The sequence below is a fragment of the Trachurus trachurus genome (genome assembly GCF_905171665.1).
Source record: "Trachurus trachurus genome assembly, chromosome: 5".
Classification (NCBI taxonomy): Eukaryota; Metazoa; Chordata; class Actinopteri; order Carangiformes; family Carangidae; genus Trachurus; species Trachurus trachurus.
Genome location: NC_139896.1, coordinates 5,860,239 through 5,883,732, shown reverse-complemented (window position 1 = coordinate 5,883,732; position 23,494 = coordinate 5,860,239). Strand labels below are relative to the sequence as shown.

The window sequence follows — 23,494 nt, the reverse complement described above, 5'->3', positions numbered from 1 at the left end:
AATATAATATAATAATAATTTACTTTTTGTCATCGTCATCATCAGGCATTTAATCTGTGATGGTTTGTCCCAGATATTTCATCTTAAAACAAACAGATAGAACTTGCCCTGACAGGAAAAAAGTAATATATTACATGTGTGTCAGTGTTGTTGGCTGAAACAACGGGACTCAGTCCACATGTTTCCAGATGCTGGAGAACAAGTTCACTCTAGAACCGTCTAACAGGTGTGGACCGACACACAACAGCGTGACCTCTACTACTGTACTCACTGTAGTGTCTCCCTCCAGCTGCTGGTTCATGTGTGTGTGTGTGTGTGTGTGTGTGTGTGGGTGTGGGTGTCACTCCTGAGTCAGTGACGTAGCCTCTGTTTTACGACGGTGTGCTCGTGCTCACACACTATGACAGTTTCCGTCAGTTTCACTCGCGAGTCGTAACCGCGGAGAAGAACGAGCGAAGCCTTTTGTCGTTTCACAAATTCCCCACCTGAAAACGAGACTTTTTTAAAGCTTTTTTTTTTCCAAAACCGATCGATCGATTGATTGTAAATGACCGTATCGAACGGAGGAAGAGGGTAGTTCTTTTCCTTTTTTTTTTTTTTTTTTTGTGGAGATTAACTTAACTACGACTTGTTGTGGCGGCGGCGGCTACGAAAAGTTTGTTGTTGTCACGTGACGCGAGACGAATGTGGCGATAAAAAAAAGTTTGTTTGGATAGTTAAAAAAAAAGAAAGGGAAAAAAAAGAAAGAAAAAAACTACATTATCTGACACCCACGGCAAAAACTGAAAAAACGGTTTCACCACAATGCCTCAACCAAAATATCGTAAGATTGCTGTAATCGGTTACAGGTCTGTAGGTGAGTAAAACAAACACACACACACACACACACACACTAATGCTAATGTTGCTCGGCTAGCCAGTTAGCTGCATGCTAACAGCTAACGGCTAACAGCTAACGTCCTGGCTTTGTTTTCACCGAGTCTATCCGACTTTTTATCCCACTAATAACTCTTTGTAAGCTTTACCATTGTTCGTGTTTTTATTTATTTTATTTTTTCATCTGTGTTTGCTGCGTAATCGATCACCAATATTCACTAAAAAATACAACCGACACATGCTAGCTGTGTAACTTAGCTGTTGTAGGCTAGATATAGTAGTAAACCACTGGAACAAAGTGTCCTGGTGAAAGTAAAGTTAGTTGTTCCTCTGTGTCGCTAAAGCTTTTGATCCAACATGGCAAACACGACAAGTATGTGAAGCCGAACAGTTAAGGAAAACGAGCCTGTGATTATATTAACCTCCTGATTTACTGAAATGTAGCTGTGAGACCATATTTTGGTTAGTGTGACCACTCTTATAGCAGGTATTATAACCCAACATGGGGGCTGTTGTGTTGTGTTAGGTAAGGTCGACTGGTGGTGGTGATAGATGTGGAAACTGTTATAATAATAATAATAATAATAATAAGGAGGAGGAGCTGTGTAGATATAAACGACTGGAACAAAGTGTCCTGGTTTAAAATAAAGTTAGCTCAGTCCTTGATGTCCTGCTGTGGTTGAAAACATTCATCTGACTTTGTGTCTCTAAACCTTTGATCCAACAAGGCAAACATGACAAGTACAGGTGCATCTCGATATGGAAAAGTTTATTTATGTCACTAATTCAACTCAAAAAGTGAGACTAATACATTATATAGATCCGTTACACACAGAATGAAACATTTTATGTCCATATTTATTTAATGTCTTTTAATTATAATGATTATAGCTTATATTTAATGAAGACCATGTCTCAAAACCATTGAATATTACAAAAGACACATTTTAAAAAAGCATTTAAATACAGAAATGTTGGCCTTCTGAAAAGTGGTTGTGGGTATTTGACTTGAACTAATGGAAACTGACTTTTCCATGATATTCTTATTTATTGAGATGCACCTGTATTAGAAGCCACACAATTAAGGAAAAGAGCCTGTGACTATATATTAACCTCCTGATTTACTGACCATATTTTAGTGGTATGACCACTCTTATTGCAGGTATTAACCCAACATGGGGGCTGTTGTGTTAGGTACGGCCGACTGGTGCTGATAGATGTGCAAACTGTTATAATAATAATAATAAGGAGAAGCTGTGTTAATGTCGATAGCTGTGTTAAAGAGTGTGTAGTGTGTGGAGGACTCTCACTTCAGCTGTCGACTTGTTTTGGTCATTTGGTTAGATAGTAGAGTACAGTAGAGTAACCTTTATTGCGGCAAAGGGAGGTTTGCTGCAGTCCTTTGAGATAAGATAAAACATGAGAGACAAAAACAAGCAGTTCACACGAAGCTTGGCAGCTGTGTCACCCAGAACATCTCAATGTAAACACCTGTACTTTGTCTTTTGATGTATATGATGTATTAGTTTAACTTTTTGAATTGAATTCCAGACATAAATACACTTTTCCATGCTATTCTAATGTATTGCAATGCACCTATAGTTGACATTTCTTATCAGGTCACATAATTGGTTCAACACCTGTAAACAGTAACGTAATGTGATAAAAAAGAAAATGTTTTGTTTCATTTAAAGACTTGAAGCCGTCATAAGTAAGTCACTACACAGGATCGGTGTCTGTTCAATTGTAAAACATAGATTTTGAGATATTGTATTAACAACAATAGTGCAGCAGTCATGTTTTGTTTTTTGCTCTACACAGGAAAGTCATCTCTTACAATACAGTTTGTGGAAGGACAATTTGTTGACTCCTATGATCCCACCATTGAAAACAGTGAGTGTTATCAGTAAATAATGTGTAAAAAAATAAAATAAATCTTTCTTCATCTAAAGAAGTGTTTTCTAACTATGAGATAATCTCCATCCTTCAGCCTTTAACAAAATGGTCAGCGTGAATGGCCAAGACTTCAATCTTCAGCTGGTTGATACAGCTGGACAAGTAAGTTTTTTTTTTTCCATTTAAGACACTTTATGTTTTAATTCCTGATATTTAACCTCAGGTGCTGCTGGTGTTGCTGCTTATGTGAGATGGCTTATAAGGTTGTTATAATTTACCTTCTCTGTCTGTAGGACGAGTACTCAATTTTTCCACAGTCTCACTCTATGGACATCCATGGTTATGTCCTCGTGTATGCAGTGACTTCCATGAAAAGGTGAGTTTATTTATCTGTATGGATAATATTAGAAAAACATAATGGTAGAAGACATTTTTAGGTTTGAATCAACTTTAATATCATTATAAAGAGCAGTACATCAGTATTTTAAACTGCTCTGTTTGTCTGTGTTCAGTTTTGAAGTTGTGCAGGTTCTACATGACAAGCTGCTAGACATGGTTGGGAAGATTCAGTAAGTTTAGTGTCGTTTTGAAAATTCAAACCTTACAAATGTGTGTTTTTTTTAAAAGTTATTTTATTTTCAACCATGATGATTTCTTTTGCAGGGTCCCAACTGTTCTTGTAGGGAACAAAAAAGATCTCCACATGGAAAGGTAATCAACACGAATGAAATATGAAATATACATATAAATGGCAGTGCATGTAAGTAGTGTAATGAGTGATAATGTAATATGATAACGAGCTAATGTGTTGGAGTTTTTTCTGTGTCATTGATCTCAGAGTTATCAAGCCAGAGGAGGGAAAGAAACTCGCTGATTCCTGGGGTGCTGCATTCATGGAGTCCTCCGCCAAGGAGAATGAGGTAAAGACACGTACGGCGGGGAAAATAAGTATTGAACGCATCGACATTTTTTAATCCATTTTTCGTCAAAGTGTGATTTTCTTCTTTGTTCCTCCTGAACATTTATACAAAGGAGACGTGTAGGTACTTGGAATATTTTTGTGTAAAAAAGAAAAAAGCTGTAACCAAACACTGACTCCAGAGATGGATGAGGTCGTCCTACTCTGGATCTTTTCATAGGAATTATCAACTCTCTCTACTCTATGGAAAAAATAACCTGTAAAATAACTCACCGTCATGCCAAGGAAGGGTTTGGAGAACTTCATCAAAACTCTTTAGGAGTTCCAGGGGGGGTCCAGCTGGAAACGGATTTTCATATAATGGTGGCGGATAGAGCTCACCTTTGAATCGTCCAAAACACACACTATGAAACATCCAGATACCTCCATACTGCTCGTCTGTACTGACCCAAGTGTCCTGAAGCCGCCACATGAAGAACATCTCGCAGCAAATCTCGTGCAGCCACTGGAAGCTACTGCTACAACAAGGATAAAAACAGAGATCAAATTATTTTTTCCCGAACAACTTTTCCATGTGGCGGCTTCAGGACACTTGGGTCAGTACAGACGAGCAGTATGGAGGTATCTGGATGTTTCATAGTGTGTGTTTTGGACCATTCAAAAGTGAACTCTATCCACCAACATTATATGAAAATCCGTTGTCAGCCGGACCCCCCCTGGAACTCCTAAAGAGTTTTGATGACTCTGAAAGTTCTCCAAACCCTTCCTTGGCATGACGGTGAGTAGAAAATTAGTGAATTATCGATTTTGGGTGAAGTATCCCTTTAAATAATATACAATGATTTGTTGTACAATAGTAATAGTACAATAGTAATAGCAATATTTTGTCATGTGGGTATCGTTTTGCCGTCGTGCCGTTCTGTCGGACCGTTCACTCCATGTGAACGCAGCATAAGCCCCTGAATGCACCGCTGAGTGCCGTTATCAAGGAGTAAACAATGAGTAATGCCATGACCTCTATGCACACTCACCACGCACGACTGTTGACGTATTCAATACTTACTTTCCCTGCTGTAAACCTTTTGAATGCCGACTCATGCACAGTGTTTCTGACGCATGTAATTTGCTCTTCTTGTGATGCAGACGGCTGTGGAGGTTTTCAAGCGGATCATTTTGGAGATGGAGAAAGCGGACGGGAACTCCGCCCCGGAGGAGAAGAAGTGTGCTGTGATGTAAAAACGTGTATCCAGGACATCAGTGAGCTCATTTTTTGCTGAAGACAGGAGGCACAACTTCACCGGCTTGCCCAATCGTGACCTCACCGACACCGAGACACTGACCGGCCGCGGTGGAGCTTTTTCTGCTCCACTGCGATGATACCAGATTGATTTACATAGCAGGGCCACTGCCCCCAGACAGTCGATAAACTATCCCACCCGTAACCAGAGGCAGAAATTTATAAGAGGAAGATTAATCTGTTTTAGACAAAGAATCGGCTTCAGTGAACACGTTCTATAAATACTGAAATATAATCTATGACTAGGCAAAATCTTGATTTTTTTTTTTTTTAGTTCAACCAAACCCTCAAAAAACAAAATAAGATTTTCCAATTGCATCAAATTTTTTTCCATGAAAGAATTATGGTAATAATTACTTATAAATCTCATGTTTGAGACATCATTGGCTTGTTTATCTAAAAGTAAAAGTTTAGTCAGTGTACAGTGAGAGACCTTTTTAGGATGAGTATATTTTTTCAGCAGGTCTTTTTCCCCCCACAGTGATGCAGAGTCACTGTTCACATTGCTTTAAATGTGGTGTTAAAATGTCACTATTTCTCACAAATGGTGGATTTCGTTGGAACATCCCGAAATGAGGTTTCACTGTGGTTTCACAGTTCTTCTCACTGTAATTTTTTTATCAACTCATCTTTGCAGGTACCGTTCACCACCTGAACTCTTGAACTGTGTCTTCAGAACAGAAGAATCTATTTGTATATTTAACAACAAACATTTTAAGCTTTCCTGTGAAACAGATAGACCTCGCATTGTTTCTACAGTCGAGTTTCTCCTTACTGACCATGATAAAAGCTGATATCTTATGGACAAACCTCAAGAAATTTAGTATAGATCATAAGATATCTTTTGGTATTTACCAGTTATGGCCTTTTTTTTTTTTTTATATATATATACGGCATACATAGAAATCTTAGAAATTGGTTTGATACTATTGGTTATATCTTGAATGATGCAGGTTTGCTCTCCCTTCAGTATGATAAGTAGAGTATTTGCTTATAAGCAGGTTTAAAAAGTATGAACATTGTTGATTTGCAATTATTGAATTGCATTTTAACACTGCATAAGACCAGTTAAAGTGGCTGATGGCCACTGGGGTTAGTTTAGTAATCTTTGGACTCTTGGTTTTGATTTGATGGTTCCTTCAGGCCCAGGTGGCACGCAGCCTGTTTAATTGATAAATAGTGGACTGGCCTGATCTTCGCCGGACACTTCCTGAATTGTTTTTCCTTTATAGCTTGTGTAGCCTTACAGAAACACAGACGGTGGATTTTTCCCCCCACCCCCGACCCTCACGTTGTACCTGTAGTGGGTAATTGTACCTTTTTATCAAGTGCTTTGCTGAGTAAGTAGTTGGCAGATGGATGATTGATGATGGTTGAACAGAAGCTGGTGATGCTGTGTCTTGTGCCTTAAAGTTCTTTAAACTCCCTCATCTGCCTCCCTTCACGACTCAAGGTGCTCTTTAAGGTGTTTTTTTTCCTTCTCCCCCTTCTGTTGACTTGATACCGAGGGAGCACCAGAAAACCAATTTTTTCCCTTATGGGTCAATGTTAATTCAGAAATCTTGCTGTAAACAGTTTTGTATATAAATAAATCTGTTACTCATTTGATGTGTCGTTGTGTTGAATTTTGAATTTTTGATTTTTTAATCCTTCAGCATATGAAATGTTATGTGGAGAGGCAAGAGTTAGAAACCATGTTCTTTGTCAGTCTTAAAAATTACTTCTACAGAAAAAGTAAATTTCTCCACGGAAATTTGTATGGAAACTCCAGTATTATTACAACTCCCTCTAATATTTAGATACACTACTGTATTTACATATTTATATAAAGTATGGCTCCTGTCTTTTCCCAAATAAACTGAAGGAAGTTCGCTACAAATTACACATAATATTTATCCCCCTAAGCAATCTGTTTCTATCTATTCATATTGATTTAATGTCAGTACACGTAAGGATTCTGAAGAAATTGTTGATACTTAAACCAACTTGCAATTAATTTAGATGGAAAAGCAATAACCATTAATACATAATATTGTATTATGTTAAGGTAAAATACGGTTGATTGGAATATTAAGTAAGAAGAAAATATTGTGATATTTCATGATGTAATACTGTAAAGTTGATCTGTTTAATATTCCCCCATGTCTACAAAAAAAAAGTTGAAATTGTCAAATCTTTTTATTTTGCAAGGAAAGTACTATATCCATAAATGTAAATGGACACACAAAAAACAAATTTTCATGAATTTAAAATATAAACCATAGGATATAAACACGATATTACATGCAACTACCGTACTACACAACATGAAAGACAGAAAAGCTATAAAAACTCTGGAGTATCACAGACTATTACAAATATCTATATGATTTATGTGTATATATTTTTGTATATATATTTATATAAATGTTGTTTGTTTGTCTGCCTGTTTTTGTAAGTACCTATGTTTAGAAAAAAAAAACGAAAAAAAAAAATCCTCCATATCTGCAACTGCAAGTACTTACCTGAGATTACGTTGCGCTCACACTACATGTGTTACGGTAGCCTCCCATACATACGGTACTACATGTATTACGGTGCGCTCACACTACGTGTATTACGGTAGCCTCCTCCCATACACACTACGGTAGCCTCCTCCCATACACACTACGGTAGCCTCCCATACATACCGCATTACATGTATTACGGTAGCCTCCCATACATACCGCATTACATGTATTACGGTGCGCTCACACTACATGTATTACGGTAGCCTCCCCATACACTGTGTATTACGGTAACGGCGGTTCTCCGTGGTAGCGGAAGCCTCGGCGTCTGCTCGACCTGCTGCCAGTTGGAAACCACCACCCGGTTAGAGGAGGAGGGCGACACAGCGGATGGACCATGGAGTGTGTAAGTTACCTGGTTAACTTGACTGTTTTACAGCAGCTGAGTTTTTATTTTCTTTTTTTTAACCACTCCCTTCACCTTAGTTTAACCGTTGAGATGTGACGTAGCAAGCCCGGTAACGGTAGCAAGCTAATTTAGCTAACTAAACTGTAACTACAGGAGGAGGTTGTTCCTAACATACCGCATACTTATGAATGTAAACACACTTTCTAAAACGGTACTGTAAATAATTTCTAAAAAACAAACAAAAAACAAAGCTTTTTACCTCGTAATGTCTCAACAAAGGTAGGTGACGCACGCACCGAAATGGAAAGTCACCTCGTCGACGGACTCGTTAATGTAAACACAGTGGGATGCTAAAGCTAAAGCTAGAGCTAATGTTTTATCTCTTTAGTCTTTAGTTTTTTAATGGTTTGGTGCAGAATCTATAGAGTTTACCGCAGCGATCCCACCGGGGTCAGTCTGACCTCCAGGGCACTCAGGCACCGATACAGCCGGTACTGGTGTCAGCTGAGTGGTTATAACACTGGACCGAAGCCGCTGCAACGAGCTGTTAGTGAAGTTAAGTTAGCAGTGAGTAAGTTTACAGCTACAGGTGTAATAACAGTGTACAAGTTGATAGTCTTCACAGTCCACATTAATAACAAGAGGTAATACGATTTTAATAAATGTAAAATAAGCAATATCACAGTGATTAATTTTAATTCTGCCTTAAAAACACATAAGCATTAGGATCAACAAGTAGTAAAATAGTGTAGCCTATTACTTTATATTTTAAAGAATGGTCTGTCATAGAATTTGTAATAAATAAATAAATAATGATGATAATAATAATAATAATAATAATAATAATAATAATAATAATAATAATAGTGTAATAAAAAATAATTATATAGTAACTTTAAACAAGGTTTACAACATGGGTTTCAAAAGTGGTTTGACATAAAAGCAGAAACGCACAAGAATAATAGCAGAAGAACAGCAGCTACATAAAACCCATAAGAGCACAAGCAAGCATATAACATTTTTGTATTTGTATTATTATTATTTTTATTAGCCCTATTGGGACTGTTTTTGTTTTTTTCCTATTCGTCTCGGTTTCCTTTTTATTCTCATGTTGTTGATTTGTTTTGTTTTACTGTATATTACTGATGTTTCTATCCTGTATTTATTGTATGATGCTATGGACCGATTCTATCTATCTATCTATCTATCTATCTATCTATCTATCTATCTATCTATCTATCTATCTATCTATCTATCGTTAGACATAAGCATCACCTTTATTCTGCAACTATTGCTATGTTAATGTACGGGTGTAAGAAAATAAAGAACCAGTACATTACATATTACAATATTTTTTGAAGCTTGTGTTGATATTTTATCAATAGTTCACATGAAGACAGTGTTTTGTTTTGAATTTAACCCTATGGTGATTCAGACGGTGATTCGTCCGTTCAGGCTGCACAAAACAAACAGTATTATTGGATGTTGCAGTGACCATGTATTATATTGATAGTGAATTTAATCTCCTAATGTTTAAATTAACCATGTCAGTGTTTTTAATGTAGCCATGTAACACAGCCCCTTGTTTAACAACCTGTTTTTACATTCACTCAGTCACTTACTTATTATTATTTATTTATTTTTCAGATTCCAGTAACCACTGATGATTTCGAGCCCAAAAAGGACCTGGTCATAGAGGGTGAGGAATAATGTGTATATCATGAGGCCAAAGTGACAAACAGTGACGATGTGTAAAAGACAGTGAACAATAGTGTCCCTTTGTTTTCCCCTCAGACCCGGAGCACAACGTCTACACCAGGTTTATGAAGTCCCACCGCTGTTATGACCTCGTACCCACCAGCTCCAAATTAGTGGTGTTTGACACATCGCTGCAGGTAAAAATAAAAAGCTTTTAATGAGAAAAACTGAACTCTGTCCTTTAATTCGCTGATGTAGACTGAAAAAGCTTCGGTGTGATTAATGTTGCAGGTGAAGAAGGCGTTTTTTGCTCTTGTCTCTAACGGGGTAAGAGCAGCTCCTCTGTGGGACAGCAAGAAGCAGTGCTTTGTTGGTAAGAGACGTTACTTATTATCAGCTCTGTTTAAATAGATTAAATATAATAAATAATTAAATACAGTAATGGATTGATTAAATGCTCCTAATCCTTCTCCACAGGTATGTTAACCATCACAGACTTCATCAATATTCTCCATCGCTACTACAAATCTCCACTGGTGAGTTACGGTCCTTCAACTGTCAGATTAGGTGTCACATTTTACATCTGAAACCGATGTTAGGAAGGTTTTATTTTAATAGATCTTTATGTAACATGCTGCTGAATCTGCCTGTGCTTTTGTCTACAGGTGGTCTTTATGTTTTTAGTAGTTAATCTTAATCGAAGTCAAACTTTGTCTCTTTCAGGTTCAAATATATGAACTGGAAGAACACAAAATTGAAACATGGAGAGGTAAATAGTGTTAAATAAATATAGAAACACTTCTTCTTCTTTATCATTCACACTGATAATCTTGAATTTATTTAAATTAAATGTGTGATGTGTGTTGTGTTTCTACCAGAGCTTTACCTTCAAGACTCCTTCAAGCCCTTGGTTTGCATATCTCCCAATGCAAGGTGAGTCTCTTAGAAACGTTTCCCTTGTTTTTATATCAAATATCACTTGAATTGAACTGTTTGTTCCCTGATGAAACAGAAAACCTGTAATATAACAGTAAAATGAGGTGTCAGGTGTCTGAAAAGCTCCTCCTCACATTTATTCTCTGTAAAACCATCTGTGTCTGTATTAAGCTGCTTTTCTCCACTTAATAATAACTTAATTTCTAATTCTCATGGCGCCAAAGCTCATGTTGTCTAAATAAAGTTGCCCTGAGATTTGAAGTTTTGTTTGTATCCATAACATTTTATTGAATCACTGCCACACACTTTAAAAAGTTAATGCATTTCCTGCCCAGACAGAAAAACTAGTTTGATACTCAGCTGTTTTTAATCTGACAATCTGCCGCATTCCCTGATTAACCTGATAAACTCTGTCGCCTCTGTGTTACAGTTTGTATGATGCCGTATCGTCTCTGCTGACAAACAAGATCCACAGATTACCGGTGATCGACCCTCTGACAGGAAACACACTCTACATCCTCACGCACAAGAGGATCCTCAAGTTCCTGAAGCTTTTTGTAAGATTTAATAATTATTTCAGTCTTTGCGACAGTAACGCTGCAGAAATCAACTTCAGAGTCGGGCTTAGTGTCACATGTCACAGAAAACCTGTAATATAACAGTAAAATGATGTGAGCAGTTAGTGCTTACAGGTAATAATAATAATACATTTTATTTGTAACGCACTTTATATTTACCAAAAAATCTCAAAGTGCTAGGTGTCAGGTGTCTGAAAAGCTGCCAGATTGCTAACAGGAACTAGGAGGCAAGAACACATAACACCCATACTAGCATCCCTTCATTGGCTCCCCATCAAGTACAGGACAGAGTTTAAAGTTCATGGCCTGGCCCCCCAATACATTTGTGACCTACTCTCCCCCCTTTCCAACCCAAGGACTCTTAGATCCTCGAATCAACTGCTCCTGACCGTTCCCCGGTCTAGGCTACGAGGAAAGGGCGATCGTGCCTTTGCCATTGCAGCCCCAAGGCTATGGAACAGCCTACCCATTTCAATTAGATGTTCCTCCTTCAACCCCTGCTAACATTTCCATATTCCGCACATTCTGTGACAAACTGTAAACTGTTTTCTTGTCTGTAACAACATCTATTGCACGTCTGTCCGTCCTGGGTGAGGGATCCCTCCTCTGTTGCTCACCCTGAGGTTTCTCCTGTTTTTCCCTGTTAAAAGGGTTTCCATGGAGTTTTTCCTCAGTCGATGTGAGGGTCTAAGGACAGAGGATGTTGTTACGATGCCATGTAAAGCCCTTTGAGACAAACTGTTTGTAAAAACGGGCTATACAAATAAAATTGCCTTGCCTTGCCTTGCCTCTGCAGCTGCCTTTAAGGCAAATCTAAAAACCTTTTTGTTTTCCCAGGCCTTTAAATGTCCCTGATGGTCTCAAGTGTGTGTCATTTTTCATTCTGGCTGTCCCAGCCATGGCTATTTTGTATTTTGTACCTTGTTTGTAATTTTGTGTTCACTGAACTGTACATCACTTTGGTCAACTTTGGTTGTTTTTAAATGTGCTTTATAAATAAATTGATTTGATTTGATTTGATTTATCAGCTCCGATCAAGGAAGCTGTAAATGTCAACATTTCTTTATTAAGCTGCTTCACAAACACAGATTTAATCCAACAGGTTTTAATTCTGTTTTATTTTCCCCAGATATCAGAGATGCCAAAGCCGGCGTTCTTGCGTCAAACCCTGGAGGAACTGAACATCGGCACGTTCAAGAACATTGCGGTGGTCCGTGCAGACACGCCGCTGTACACGGCACTGGGCATTTTTGTTGAGCAGCGAGTGTCGGCGCTGCCTGTTGTAGACGACAAAGGTCAGTGGGTTTAAAGTGGAAAGTCCTGGTTCTTAAAGTTATAACTTGTTGATTTCTGTTTATTTATTGATCTTCTGTTTCTCTCTCTCTCTTTCAGGTCGAGTGGTGGATATATACTCAAAGTTTGATGTTATTGTAAGTTGTCGACTCTTTGTATGTTTGTCTTTCTTAAAATCAAGTTTATTTGATTTGAACAATTTTTTTTTAAATTAATTATCCATTAATATTTCAATTATGTTCTCAGTTAATCCATTAATTTATTGTTTGATGTATAAAACCGGTGAAAGCTACTGGCTGTAATTTTCCAAAGACTTGACAGGATTTATTCAAAAACATTTATTATCACATTATTTGACCCAGAAATATTTACATTTACATTTTCAATACAAGTTACAGGCATTATCTTGATTTCTCTTGATCAATTGATCGACTAGTTTGATGAAGTGTTAATTGTGAGAGAGTATGATTGTGGAAAAAGTTTTTTTTATAGTATTGTTTCTAATGAACGTTTGAATAAATGATCAGGACGACCTCACGCCAAATTTTAAGTTCAATGTGATGGATTGTATGAATTTATCTGCAATACATTGATTGCATTAGTCAAAAACTTACATTATAATGAATATTTTATCAACGTGGCTCTATTTATTACATTTCTCTCAATTGCCGTAGTCTATTTACATGTACAGTAAACTCTGTGGTGATGTTGACATATTGGACTCATGGCTACAGTTACAAGTGTGTGTTTTTTTTTTCTTTTTTTTTCTTTTCTGCTGTTAAATACGAACACACACACACGTTAATGTGAGGATATGTTGACCTGTGCTCCTGCAGAACCTGGCAGCAGAGAAAACCTACAACAACCTGGACATAACTGTTACCAAAGCCCTGCAGCACCGCTCGCAGTACTTTGAAGGAGTCCTGACCTGCAACCGACACGAGACGCTGGAGGCCATCATCAACAGACTGGTGGAGGCCGAGGTGGGAGATCAACAATAATGAACGTCATTTATTCCTTTATCGACACAGCACCTTTTAAAACTAGAATTTACATTTAAAGTGTTTTGACCTAAAAGCAGAAACACACAAGAACCAACAGTGTCATAAAAACCATAAAAACCCAAGAAACACAGACGATACAAGAACATGAAGTGAGACCAGGAAAAACCAGTCATGATGAATTAAAAGAGAAATTAATATAATAAAAGGAGGGATAAGTGAGATAAAGACGTACCACTGTAACAGCGCTCAATTTATGGAATAATCTTAAAAATCATCTAAAAACATGTAGTACAATAAATATGTTTAAAACACAAACAAACTTAAGAGCAGGATGATCAAGTTATATAAATAAGAAATATGAGCTGTGGTGCCTTCTCTGCTGAAGAGCTTTTTTTGACTGTTAGTAGTAGTAATAGTAGATTGTATAGTGTAACATAAGTAGGTAGGTGTAATAAGCTGTGCTTCAGCCTACACATTTACAGTCTTGAATGCCTATTGAACACCTCCTTTAGTTATTTATTTATTAATTCATTTTGTTTTGTCTTCTGTTCTTAAACCTTATCTAACTACTGTATTTATGTCGAGTTATAACTTCTAATGTGCAATTATGTGTTGTGCTAAACCAAACCAAACCAAACCAAACCAAACCAAACCCAAAAGAATTAAATCTAGTAAGAAACAGAAGAGCAACTGAATGAAACTGCAATAATAAGACAAAAAAGTGGTGAAAGGAAATAAAAAAACAATAGAAATGGGTTAGAAAACTAATGAAATGTGAGGCATAAAACACCAAGGTCATAAAGATTAATAATTCAAAACAAAACAAAGAGGCCGACGATGTTATGGAGCTACAACACATGAAGAAAGTGAGAAATACAGAAAAATAAAGAATAAAAAATGACAGAAAAACAACAAGAAGACGACAACGTCACATAAACTCAAGTGTGTAACAGTGGGTTTAAAAAGTGACTAAATCTCCTCAGTGTTGCACAAGAGTTGAACTCTGCTCAGTAAATCATGAACGTCTCAGACGGTCGCACCGTGACTCTGATGAAATAACACAGTCTCCTGTTAACAACACTGCTGTGAGTGTGTTTCTCATTGTGGTGCATTGTTTTTCCTGTTAGTAAACTTTTTTTTTGAAGAAAAATGGTTGCTTTTAAGTTTGAATACACGTTACCAAGCAGATAATGAAATAAAAATAGATAGATAAATTAATTTAAAAAAAGAAAGAGAGAAAAATTCACATCATTACAAAAGCAACTTAAGGATCAAAAATATAAGAAATGATAAAAACAGATATAAAAACAGACAATAACAGCTGTAAAATTAATAAGTTTGTCTGCCTCATATGTGGTGCATGTGTTTTTGTCCTTCAGGTGCACAGGTTGGTGGTGGTGGACGAGCAGGACGTGGTGAAGGGAATCGTGTCTCTGTCGGATATTCTCCAGGCTCTGGTGCTCACCGACGGAGACGAGGGTGAGGACTGACGCTGCTGCTGCTTTTACTGGAGCTTCTAAACTTTTATTTTAAAGCCAGGAACACACCGGCCCGACAGTCGGGCGTCGGGTCTCGTCGGACGGCGTCGGGTCCTCGTCTGTTTGGTGCAACCCGACAAAAAGAGGAGTAAAGCAATATATTAAGCGGCAATATATATATTTAAGCATCAAAGATGTTCAATCAAACCCACATAGTTTGAAACAACGTTCAAAACACACACAGCCAGTGTCACAACTAAGCATATAAAGTCCACTAGCTTAATGCTAACGTATAATGTAAAACACCATAGATGGGCTAACAGAAATCCACAGGGGAATCCCGCACGCTTTTAGAGGTTTACTGCTGGCTGGTTAAATTGTTTTTAGGAGATTAATGTTGGTCTCATTGATGAAATTTAACAACTGTGGCAGTGGCATTAGTTTGTTTGAATGAAAAGTGAGCAGGACTGCCTCTGGGCTACGTACTGAAGATCACCACATTTACGTAAATAAATAAATGTTTTACAATGAACCGATCAGTCAAATACATTTTATTTTGTTAAGTCAACATGGTTACTGTACATGGCAAAGATTATTACCACTTTATGACTTTAAATTGGTCTGTATTTCTATGGGAGTCCTCGCCACTCAATCGCTCTGGTCGGCAGTCGTCGGGGCGGTGTGTTTCACTGTTTCCTTTCTCCCGACGGTGGCCGACGGACAAAGGCCGTTGGCGTCGGGGCGTGTCGGGGAGGTGTGTTCCTGGCTTAAAGCATTAAAAGTATGATAAAGCAGTGGAAGCATTCACATATTTTCTGTCTGCAGGTTCGGCTTGAAGGAGGAGAAAAGGGAAAAAAAACATCAGTAGGTTTTAGTCTCATCATCATCATCATCGTTGCTGTCGTCGTCCATCTCTGGAGTTTCTTCTCTTCGCACCAGAAGACGCCGCTCCACAAATAACGGAGCTCATTATATTTTTTTAACGACGCGGTAATCTATGATTTTTTTTTTTAGTAACGTGTACAGTTGGAGGTCGCAGAGTCACGAGAGAGTGACGAGAAAAGAAGCACAAAGAGTGAGTGAGTGAAGGACGAGCGAGCGGCATCATTCCCACCGTGTGGCCGACGGACGCACACACACCAACACTACACTGATTATGACTCTGATTACAAAGGTTTTTCCTCCTAATATAAAAAAAAGAAAATCAATCAGCTGAAGGGAAACTGATTGACTTGTATTAATTGTTGTTGGCAGCGTTTGTTTTAATTGGCTGGAATAATCAATGAGTAACAGGAACACACACACATACACATACACACTCACACACCAAAGTACACGAGACACCTGAACGATGACGTCATCAGGCTCAGGTGATGTCATCATTCCTTCGTCAGTCACATGATTTAAAGCAGGTGGAGGATTTAGCTGTTTCATCTCCTTAAAGGGATACTTCACCCAAAATCAATCTTCTATTCATCATCCGTCATGCCAAGGAGAAAGGGTTTGGAGAACTTTCAGAGTCATCAAAACGCTTCACGAGTTTCAACGGGCTTTCATATAATGGCGCCGGCGGATAGAGTTCACTTTTGAATGGTCCAAAACACACACTATGAAACATCCAGATACCTCCATACTGCTCGTCTGTACTGACCCAAGTGTCCTGAAGCCGCCACATGAAAGAGTTGTTCAGAAAAAGTTCATTTGATCTCTGTTTTTATCCTTGTTGTAGCAGTAGCTCCCAGTGGCTGTGTGAGATTTGCTGCAAGATGTTCGTTCGTCGTTGTAAACCATTGGATGTCTGATGTAAACACGGAAGAACATCTCGCAGCAAATCTCGTGCAGCCACTGGGAGCTACTACTACAACAAGAATAAAAACAGAGATCAAACTTAGTTTTTCTCAACAACTTTTTCATGTGGCAGCTTCAGGACACTTGGGTCAGTAGAGACGAGCAGTATGGAGGTATCTGGATGTTTCATAGTGTGTGTTTTGGACGATTCAAAAGTGAACTCTATCCGCCGCCATTACGGTATATGAAAATCGTTTTGATAACCCAGAAAGTTCTCCAAACCACTTCCTTGGCATGACAGTGAGTAGAATATTTGGTGAATTATCGATTTTGGGTGAAGTATCCCTTTTAACAACTACATTTTCCACCTTGCAGAGATAATTTCACGGATACATGGTTACCTAGTTGTGTGTACTGTACTTCTCATTTGTACACACACACAGATATGCAGCATTTCCAGAAAATGAGTGTGATTTTATCATTCTGTTTAATGAATGATCCTTTCAGACCCGAGGACCTTGTTGGAATAATAATTGTATTTTTTTGAATGTAAATGAAATGAAACTGAAAAAAAAAAGAAAAGAAAAAAAGTCGACGACTTGTGAACAATTGAATTAGTTTTCTACAGTTACGCAGTGTGAAAGAAAAGAGGAAGAGCATGAGTTTTTAAACGTGTTGCGTATAGCCTGGAAAAAGCTCGACCATTAACATTAACAGGTGCTGTGATGCGTTCGAGTGCAGAAACTCAAAAAATATTTATGCGTTTAATGTTTTTGCCTTTTTTTTTATTTTATTTTGTTTTCATGTGTATCTGAATGATTAATAGACTCTCTATATCTGAAGTTAGTGACGACTTCTCTTCCGCTTGTTTTTGTTTCGTCTGCTCCACTTATGGTTTGACTTTATTATTAACGTTAAAGGGACTCGTTCATTCATTCATTAATTCATTCATTCAGTCACTTGTTTTTGGAAAACGTGGTCCATCAGTTTAAAATTCAAATGAACAGTTGTATTGTAATATTAATTTCCTGGTTTTGTGTTGACGGTGCGTTCATGTTGTCAGAATATGAGACGTCATATATATTTTCTTTTATTTTTTTTTTGTCAAAGTCACTGATCACCAGCATTTTACCCTCCACTCTCCAAAGAGGGATGGACCATCCAGACGCCTCCTGCTCTTCTGCTCTACATGAAACGAATATATAATATGTACGACTGTATGTAAAATGCACAGTTTTTGTACTAATCTGCATTGAGATTATAATTTAAAGGATGAGCAATAAAGGTTCTTTTTAGTTTGTTTTAAATGGCATTCATCTCCAAATACATGAATCTTATACTGTATATGACATAACTTTTATTTTAGTTAATTACGTGATAATGTCAAGAAATAGGGAAGAAATAACAATTAATTGCGTAGTAATGTCAAGAAATAGCCTAGAAATAACAGTCAATTTCAGATTACACATGCTTTTTATGCTTTGAATTTTTTGGGAAAGACCAGAGTTTTTCTCCACCAAGTCCTTGCAATTGACCGTTATTTCTGAGCCATTTCTACGCAATCAATCGTTATTTCTTGGCTATATTTCTCAACATTACTATTAAATTGTCTGTTATTTCCATAGACTGTATAATATTTATTTCTAAGCTATTTCTAGACATTATAGTGCAATTAATTGTTATTTCTTGACATTTTCACATAATTAACGGCCTGTAAATTAAAGGGTTACCGGCTTTTCATAATTAATAGTTAATGTAGTCATTCTTAGGTTGTTTTTCCGAATTGCTAAAACTGATTGAACCAACCCATTCACTGAATCAATTACACTTTTTTTTCTCTAATTTTTAAATTGTATTTTATTGTTTTCATATATTTCACTGATCGTAATTATGGAATGCGAGTGTGTGTTTTATTGAAAGCGAGGCTGGTGTGCCTATGAAAATAGGTTACAGTGGGTTTTTTAAGTGCTGTGGCTACAAGCAAATCTCATATTGTCTCTGTACAAAGACAACAAAGACCTTTTTAAATGTGAAAACAGCGGAGACCTATTCAAGATTTGCGTTTAATAACAGGCGAAACATCGAAATTAATTTATTCATGGCCACATTAAGTGAAATTATTAACTTTACCGATTATCCATCTGATTATCTGTCCTGCTGCGAGCGCACAACAGGGTATCTGCGGATCCTTAAAAAGTCTTAAATTCATGTATCTAAAATTAAGGCCTTAAAAAGTATTACATTTATTAGAAAATTCTAAGATGGTCTTAAATATATAATACACAGCATCATAAAATATGTATGCACTTAAACTTTTATATGAAATAACAGGGTATGCGCGCGGGGTCTTAAAAAGTCTAAAATGTGAAAATCTAAATTTTAGGTCTTAAAATGTCTTAAATTTGTTGAATTATTGTGTTCAAGTCTTAAATAATTTTAGACAGGTCTTACATTTTCTTATGCCCACCATGGGTGAGCATTTCACTCGCATTTGCCCCTAAAAAAAACAAACATGTGTGAACCGGAAAAATCACAAAAAGAAAGAGCACACGATTGGTCAAAAACTACAAATCCCACAATTATCTGGCCTCAACAATAACAGTAGTTAGTGTAAGTAAGGGAGAGTGGAGCTGTAGGTGAAAAGAGGAAACAACGCCACGTCTGGTCCTGTTCTATGTTGTTCGTTCACACCGTCACCGTTTATTCGTTACGTCCGCGGTGTAAAAGGCCGTGACGCAAAGACGCGATTAGGCGCGAGACGCGGTAGACGCGACTTTTTTTTTTTTGCGACGCTACACCCGATTCTTTTATGGCGACGGGACCTTCGCGTCTTCGTCCTTTTCATCCTTTTCATCGTGGACGAGGAACGCTTTTTTTTCGCTCGAGTTGTGACGCGCGACCAAACGCGAGATACGCGAGAAATGCGATTTATCGCTCGTTTTGACTTTGTGTAAATTCGCGTCTTCACGAGCCCGCCCATTTTCACTACAACAACAACATTTCTGCTCTCACCAACCATGGTTGAGGTCACAACGCTGCTGTAGCTGCTCTGGAAGAGTTCCAGCTGATGAGCTACAGAGACTTTAGAGTCTAAAGGAGCAGTGCGTCGCTGTGTCGGACTGTTTGGATTTAATGAAGAAGCTGCACAGAGTCAGGTGAGCAGAAGCTCAGGACAAACACTTCGCTCCGGGACATAATGCAGCTACACCTCACATGTTCTTGTCTTTTACCTCAGGGAGATTAAAGTAGTGTCTGTTTCCACTTTCCCTCCGATCTCGGCAGCTTCCCTCTGCTAGTTTGTGTGTGTGAGGCTAAACTGCGTGCGTGTGTGGTTTGTGTACAAACTGAACACTGCCTCTGATTGGCTTAGCATGAAACCTTACTCTGCCTCAACCAATCATCATCACTTATGCGGTTGTCTCGTCCCTCCCTCCTCCCCCCTCCCCTCACCAAAGGAGAGGAGGAAAAAACAACAACAGTTTAGCAGCTTCTGTGTCTGAGATGAGCCAAGTCGGAGGACAACGGCTTCACTGAGTAGTTTGTAACGCGCCTCATTTAATTGTCGGTAACGGTAACGGCGTTGTAACGGTGGAAATAGTAATTAGTTAGATTACTTGTTACTGAAAAAGATAACGCCGTTAGTAACGCCGTTTATTTTAACGCCGTTATTCCCATCACTGATCATGGGAAACAGAGGTTGTAGCTACAGTAAGTTAAACACTGGTGACATCGCTCAGACAGAAACAACTCAGATCTGTTCTGATTTTTCTATTTTACCACGCTATGAAATAATAATGTAACATAACAAGACGGAGTTGTTTTAGAGGTAAATTCTTGCAAAACCACTGATGCGCGTTGCCTTCAGGGACAGTTTTTCATCAAGCAGTCTCTGCATTTACCTCTAAAACAACTCTGTCTGGTAACGTTGTGTTATTATCTCATAGCGTGGTGAATGTGCAGGTCACAACTTGTCCACCAGAGCATTGTGGAGTTGTTGGATTGTGTAATTGATGAGTTTGATGAGGGAAACCAAGAAATCCCATTAGCCTCTGTAGCGTAGCTCTGAGCAGCTCACGGCTCTGCTCCGCCGTTCTAAAAATAGCTTGCACCGACAATTATAAAGGTAACAAACCTACTGCTATGACTATAGGGATTATGGCAATGGGCCAATTTGCCAAAATGCTGAACTATCCCTTTAAACGTAGGATGATCAATTCATATTTAGAACTATGAACTGCGGTGTCTTTTATGCTTCAGAGCTTGTTTTTCCTTCTTTTTTTTTACTCGATAGCACACCTTCTTTATTTTGTTATTTAATTGTTTACTTTGATTTGCTTTTTTCTGTTTTGTCATCTTTTCTTGGACTTGGACTAAATAAACTACGAGGTGAAAATAAGAACAGGAAACAGGACGTAGGAAAAACCGTTGTATTTTATTACTCTATATTAGAAGATACATGATTGAAGTCCTGAAGGGTTTTTGTACATCGATGCAGTCGCCTCGTTCTGAGACGTGGGAATTATCACAACCTGTCGTATATATATATAACACCTCATTTCTGTCACTCACTCACTCCCCCCCCCCGACCCCCAATACACACACACACATACACAGACTCCCAAACTATTGGAGCAAGGTATTAAAAGCCTTAAATACACTAATGCATTGTAACATTGTAATAAGGCAGATACTATTAAACAAACATACCTCTTTCTTTAGTGTATAAATAATGGACGACAGACATTCAACCACCAGCTATCAGACAGCAGAGCTCCCCGTCGTTCGTCGGTCCAGCTAAACGACCACAACCACGGCTACAACTACAACAAACGACAACAGTGTATCCAGTGCAATCTGTCTCTTCTTCTCACCAACATCCCATAATACTAAAAACAACACAGTGAACAACTTTTTAACTTTAAAAAAAAAAGTTCAGGGTCAGATACGTGTGAGAAACAGCAGTGAGTGAGTTCATTTCAGTAGTAGTTTTTTTTTCTTCGATTTTTAAAATTTCTTCTCCCAGAAAAATTAAAAACGTCATCGTTATAGAGATGATGATCGATCGATTGATCGATTTATTGATTGATTGATCGATGACGAGAGGAGACGAGATGATTCTGATAATAATAATCATAGAATAATTTGGTTTTTAATGCTGTGAGGTCAGTAGTAGTGCACATGTGGCTTCTTCTCAGGCTTTTTTTCTCAGGGACTCACAGCCTCGACACACAGGTACTGTCAATGACGAGGGGAACACACACACACACACACACATTCACTCACACATGTACGCACACACACACTCACACACACAGACAGAGTACCTGTTGGATTTGCATACGACTAACAAGAAAAGTGCATCCATTTCCTGACAACGACAACACAACAAAATAAAATAAAATAAAGATAAAAATGCAGGTTGATTTGCGACAGTGTGAAAACAGAGAAATATAAATCACATATGGTTGATGATGAGATGCGGAGGTAACGAACACATGAAGGAAAAAAAATCAAATATTGCACAGCAGGAACAGTGTGTGTGACGAATACAGTGATAAAAAGGTCCTAACAGGTACATAATAATAATAATAATAGTAATTCTCTTTATACAAACAGCAGGACGACAAGTCTTTGACTCTTCTTCCCCACCAACCAAAGAGCTGGTATAATAATAATAATAAAAAAAAAAGTTCCTAACCATCTAAAACATGAGCTGAGAATCAATCATAACTCGTAACTCTTGTTATATTTACACAGGTTTCAACCTTAAAAAGCTTGTTGATGTGCAGTTGCTCGTCTCCAGGGGCGACGGAGGCAGAAAACAACAGCGGACATGCTCCGACGACAGTATGAAAAGATAAAATATATAAAAACAAACAGACTAATAATGTTCAGCTTCCTGGAGTTAGTGTATTCATGTAATGTACAGTTTTTTAAGATATTTATATATTAGTGGCTGATCTGTTTCTGTCCAGAGGGGGGCGGAGCCTATTACAGGTGTATTGTTCATCAGTAGTAGTGTGTGTTTTTGTCTCCACAGCAGATTGAAGTGTTTTTTCCTTCGACTGGTCTTTAAACCGAAGGAGAAAAATCCTGTTGATTAAAGTTGAAGCAGAAAAAAAAGAAAAACCTGAGGTTCGTGTGAACGGCTTCGGGCAGGTTTGTGTTTGACCAGGTGTGTCCTCCTCCTCCTCCTCCTCTTCTTCCTCCTGCTGCTGCTGCTCAGGTGAGTGTCAAGTCTGAGAAACAGCTGGATGATGTTTAACATAGTGACTGATTGATCCAAAGAGTTAATAACAGAACCAGACAGAGTCGTTTTAGAGGTAAATTCATGCAAAACCGCTGATGCACGTTCCCGTCGGGGGCAGTTTTTCCAGCAAGCAGTCTCTGCATTTCCCTCTAAAACAACTCTGTCTGGTAACGTTGTGTTATTATCTCATAGCGTGGTGAATGTGCAGGTCACAACTTGTCCACCAGAGCGTTGTGGAGTTGTTGGATTGTGTATTTGATGAGTTTGATGAGGGGAAACCAAGAAATCCCATAATGAGCCTCCGTAGCGTAGCTCAGAGCAGCTCACGGCTCTGCTCTAAAAAAAATAGCTTGCGGTAACAAACCTTCTGCTATGACTATAGGGATTATGGGCAATGGACCAATTTGCCAAAATGTTGAACTATCCCTTTAACACCCTCTCTCCCTCTCCCCTATCTATGAAAACAATAAGAGCGACTGTTGTTCGTCTCATCAGGCAGAGTGATGATCAAACACACTGGTTAATTAATTAATTAATTACACGTCCGGCCATCACACAGATCCAGGATCAGCTCAGTGGAGTGTGT

At 38.1% G+C, this 23,494-nt stretch overlaps 2 protein-coding genes across 2 annotated transcripts; both read left to right on the top strand.

Moving 5' to 3' along the window:
• Positions 1-418: 418 nt before the first annotated feature.
• On the top strand, positions 419-6,592 carry LOC310985493 (GTP-binding protein Rheb-like). Its single transcript, XM_083971102.1, has 8 exons — positions 419-856; positions 2,698-2,769; positions 2,867-2,934; positions 3,066-3,148; positions 3,285-3,341; positions 3,436-3,483; positions 3,611-3,692; positions 4,835-6,592. The coding sequence occupies exons 1-8, from the start codon at positions 805-807 to the stop codon at positions 4,925-4,927; spliced, it is 555 nt and encodes a 184-aa protein (XP_083827228.1). The 5' UTR covers positions 419-804; the 3' UTR covers positions 4,928-6,592.
• A 1,184-nt stretch (positions 6,593-7,776) lies between these two features.
• On the top strand, positions 7,777-16,179 carry prkag1 (protein kinase, AMP-activated, gamma 1 non-catalytic subunit). Its single transcript, XM_083971871.1, has 13 exons — positions 7,777-7,880; positions 9,531-9,582; positions 9,678-9,778; positions 9,873-9,954; positions 10,059-10,117; positions 10,305-10,350; positions 10,460-10,514; positions 10,948-11,074; positions 12,225-12,390; positions 12,488-12,525; positions 13,225-13,371; positions 14,772-14,871; positions 15,696-16,179. The coding sequence occupies exons 1-13, from the start codon at positions 7,872-7,874 to the stop codon at positions 15,704-15,706; spliced, it is 993 nt and encodes a 330-aa protein (XP_083827997.1). The 5' UTR covers positions 7,777-7,871; the 3' UTR covers positions 15,707-16,179.
• Positions 16,180-23,494: the final 7,315 nt, after the last annotated feature.

Coding starts and splice junctions, on each gene's coding strand:
- LOC310985493 (XM_083971102.1), top strand. CDS start 805: ATGCCTCAACCAAAATATCGTAAGATTGCTGTAATCGGTTACAGGTCT. Junction 857..2,697: donor AATCGGTTACAGGTCTGTAG/GTGAGTAAAACA, acceptor TGCTCTACACAG/GAAAGTCATCTCTTACAATA. Junction 3,149..3,284: donor GCAGTGACTTCCATGAAAAG/GTGAGTTTATTT, acceptor GTCTGTGTTCAG/TTTTGAAGTTGTGCAGGTTC.
- prkag1 (XM_083971871.1), top strand. Junction 10,118..10,304: donor GCTACTACAAATCTCCACTG/GTGAGTTACGGT, acceptor TGTCTCTTTCAG/GTTCAAATATATGAACTGGA. Junction 10,351..10,459: donor CAAAATTGAAACATGGAGAG/GTAAATAGTGTT, acceptor TGTTTCTACCAG/AGCTTTACCTTCAAGACTCC.